Source organism: Rhincodon typus, chromosome 24 (assembly GCF_021869965.1).
Source record: "Rhincodon typus isolate 14 chromosome 24, sRhiTyp1.1, whole genome shotgun sequence".
Taxonomy (NCBI): Eukaryota; Metazoa; Chordata; class Chondrichthyes; order Orectolobiformes; family Rhincodontidae; genus Rhincodon; species Rhincodon typus.
The window spans coordinates 3,306,391-3,308,683 of NC_063355.1; the positions used below are offsets into that span (position 1 = coordinate 3,306,391).

A 2,293-nucleotide genomic window follows, 5' to 3' on the forward strand; every position below is an offset into this window, starting at 1 on the left:
CAGTGTGACTGAACACCAGTGTGACGGAACCCCAGTGGGTCTGAACCGCAGTGTGACTGCACCTCAGTGCAACTGTATTACCAGTGTGACTGAACCCCAGTGTGACTGTGTTACAAGTGTGACTGTATTACCAGTGTGACTGAACCCCAGTGTGACTGTACCCCAGTGTGACTGTATTACCAGTGTGACTGTACCCCAGTGTGACTGTATTACCAGTGTGACTGTATTACCAGTGTGACTGTACCCCAGTGTGAGTGCATCCTGAGGCATTGGAGCCCCACTAGCTCTCTCCCCTGGGTATAGTGTTGCAATGCACACAGTCTCATTGTAGCACCCATTCATCTGATACGGTACCAACCTGCCCAGGACCCTCATTCCCCACCAACACTGATCCACTCCCTGCCCACACTCCCCCACTCTGTCACACTCAGAATGAAGCTGATAGCATGGTAAAAATGTAAGGAATGGTGGGTGGAGGGGCTGAAAACGGGAAAACAAAATGTGTCTCTCTCGGGTTAGGTTCTAAGTGAGGGTTGTCTGTGCTCGGTGGCTGTAGGGACAGGGTGCTGAGGGGGTGAGGTATGGGCTGGTTACCTGGGAGTTCTGGTAGGCTGTTACTGCAGTGAAGACCATCTCAGGAAACACAAACGTGGCAGTGCAGTTCCAGCGGAGACTGTACAGCTGGTTGGCCTGTACAACATGGAAACGGGGCTGGTACCTGTGCATCGAATGGAGGATGATCTGAAAGAGCACATTGTCCCCTCAGGTTTGGATAATCACAGGAATTAGAATCTACAAAAGCCAACTGCGCTATGCATAGGGCAGTAAGAAGGTGTGACACAGGTCACTCAGTCCACTGCCTAACCCAGCCCCTTCCTTCCTTATACCCTTCCCAGCCCCTCACTCTGCTTGTCGTCTCTGAGGCTCGAGTGCACAAAACTGTGCAGCCAATCAGGGTAACACTGGGCTGTGGCTGAAATGTTTCATTAGCTCTTCCTAACCCTGACCCTGACCCTGATCCTGACCCTGACCCTGACCCTGATCCTGTCTCTGACCCCGTCCCTAACCCTAACCCCGACCCTGACCCTGACCCTAACCCTGATCCTGTCCCTGACCCCGTCCCTAACCCTAAACCTGACCCTGACCCTGACCCTAATCCTGACCCTGACCCTAACCCTGATCCTGTCCCTGACCCCGTCCCTAACCCTAACCCCGACCCTGACCCCGTTATCTCAGTGGTGTCCAGCTTCCTTCACCAGAAAGGGCTGTAGTAGTGGGAACCCTTGGCTGCTGATTCTGTGGGAGACTGAAAGGAGCTACTGTGAGCTGCCAAAGCAGAAACAGGAGACGGTCCGTTGGAAGCGAGCAGCTAATTCCCAGTCCGTGCAAGCTGCTGGTTCTCTGAGAGTTGTCAGGGATTGGGGATCCATTTCCCAAACACCATCACAAAGAGGAAATTCAAACAACCAATCAGATATTCCAGAGGAGAAAGTGACAGAGACTTGACCAAGTGCCAATCAATCACCCAATCAGGGAACAGAGAGGCATAATCACAGTATCATGGAGATCTACATAGGCCCTTCGGCCCACCGTGTCCGTGCTGGTCAAAACACCAACCATTGACACTGTTGACTCACTGATTGGGCAGGTCAAGTGACCAATCAGCGGAAGACAAGGCTGGCATTGAGAGGTCATGTGATCAATGTGATTGACATGACTGGCCCCTCCCCATGAGGGCTGTCTGAGCTCGTTCGCTAATCCTGACTGTTCCTGCTCCCTAACGCAATTCCTAAATGAGCTCTATCAGAACAGTTAGCAAATACAACCTCTCTCCCCCTGAGGTCTCTCCTCCACAGTTACCCATCAGCGCTCATGTCACTCCCAGTTAATGAGAACCCGCTTTCATAAACTAAATGAATTGTGAGTAACCGAAATCGTGGATAACAAAGAAACATGTGATGGCTTTGTCAGTAACACTCACTATCCAGCAAATAATAACCCTTTACAAGTCTGCTGGTCTAGGTATCAGCCTCTCACTGAGGGACAGCATCTCACTGAGGGAGAGTCTCTCACTGAGGGACAGCATCTCACTGAGGGAGAGTCTCTCACTGAGGGAGAGTATCTCACTGAGGGACAGCATCTCACTCTGGGAGAGTATCTCACTGAGGGAGAGTCTCTTACTCAAGGACAGTCTCTCACTGCGGGACAGTCTCTCAATGAGGGAGAGTCTCTCACTGAGGAACAGTCTCTCACTGAGGGAGAGTCTCTCACTGAGGGACAGTCTCTCACTGCG

The 2,293-nt window shown here is 51.8% G+C and overlaps 1 protein-coding gene across 1 annotated transcript in view; it reads right to left on the minus strand.

Moving 5' to 3' along the window:
• The window catches only part of LOC125485959 (T-box transcription factor TBX6L-like), a 19,025-nt gene that overhangs the window by 13,959 nt on the left and 2,773 nt on the right, over positions 1–2,293 (minus strand). The window contains exon 3 of the mRNA XM_048611585.1: positions 595–741. Coding sequence (XP_048467542.1) covers positions 595–741 — 147 coding nt within the window. The remainder of the gene's footprint in view (positions 1–594; positions 742–2,293) is intronic.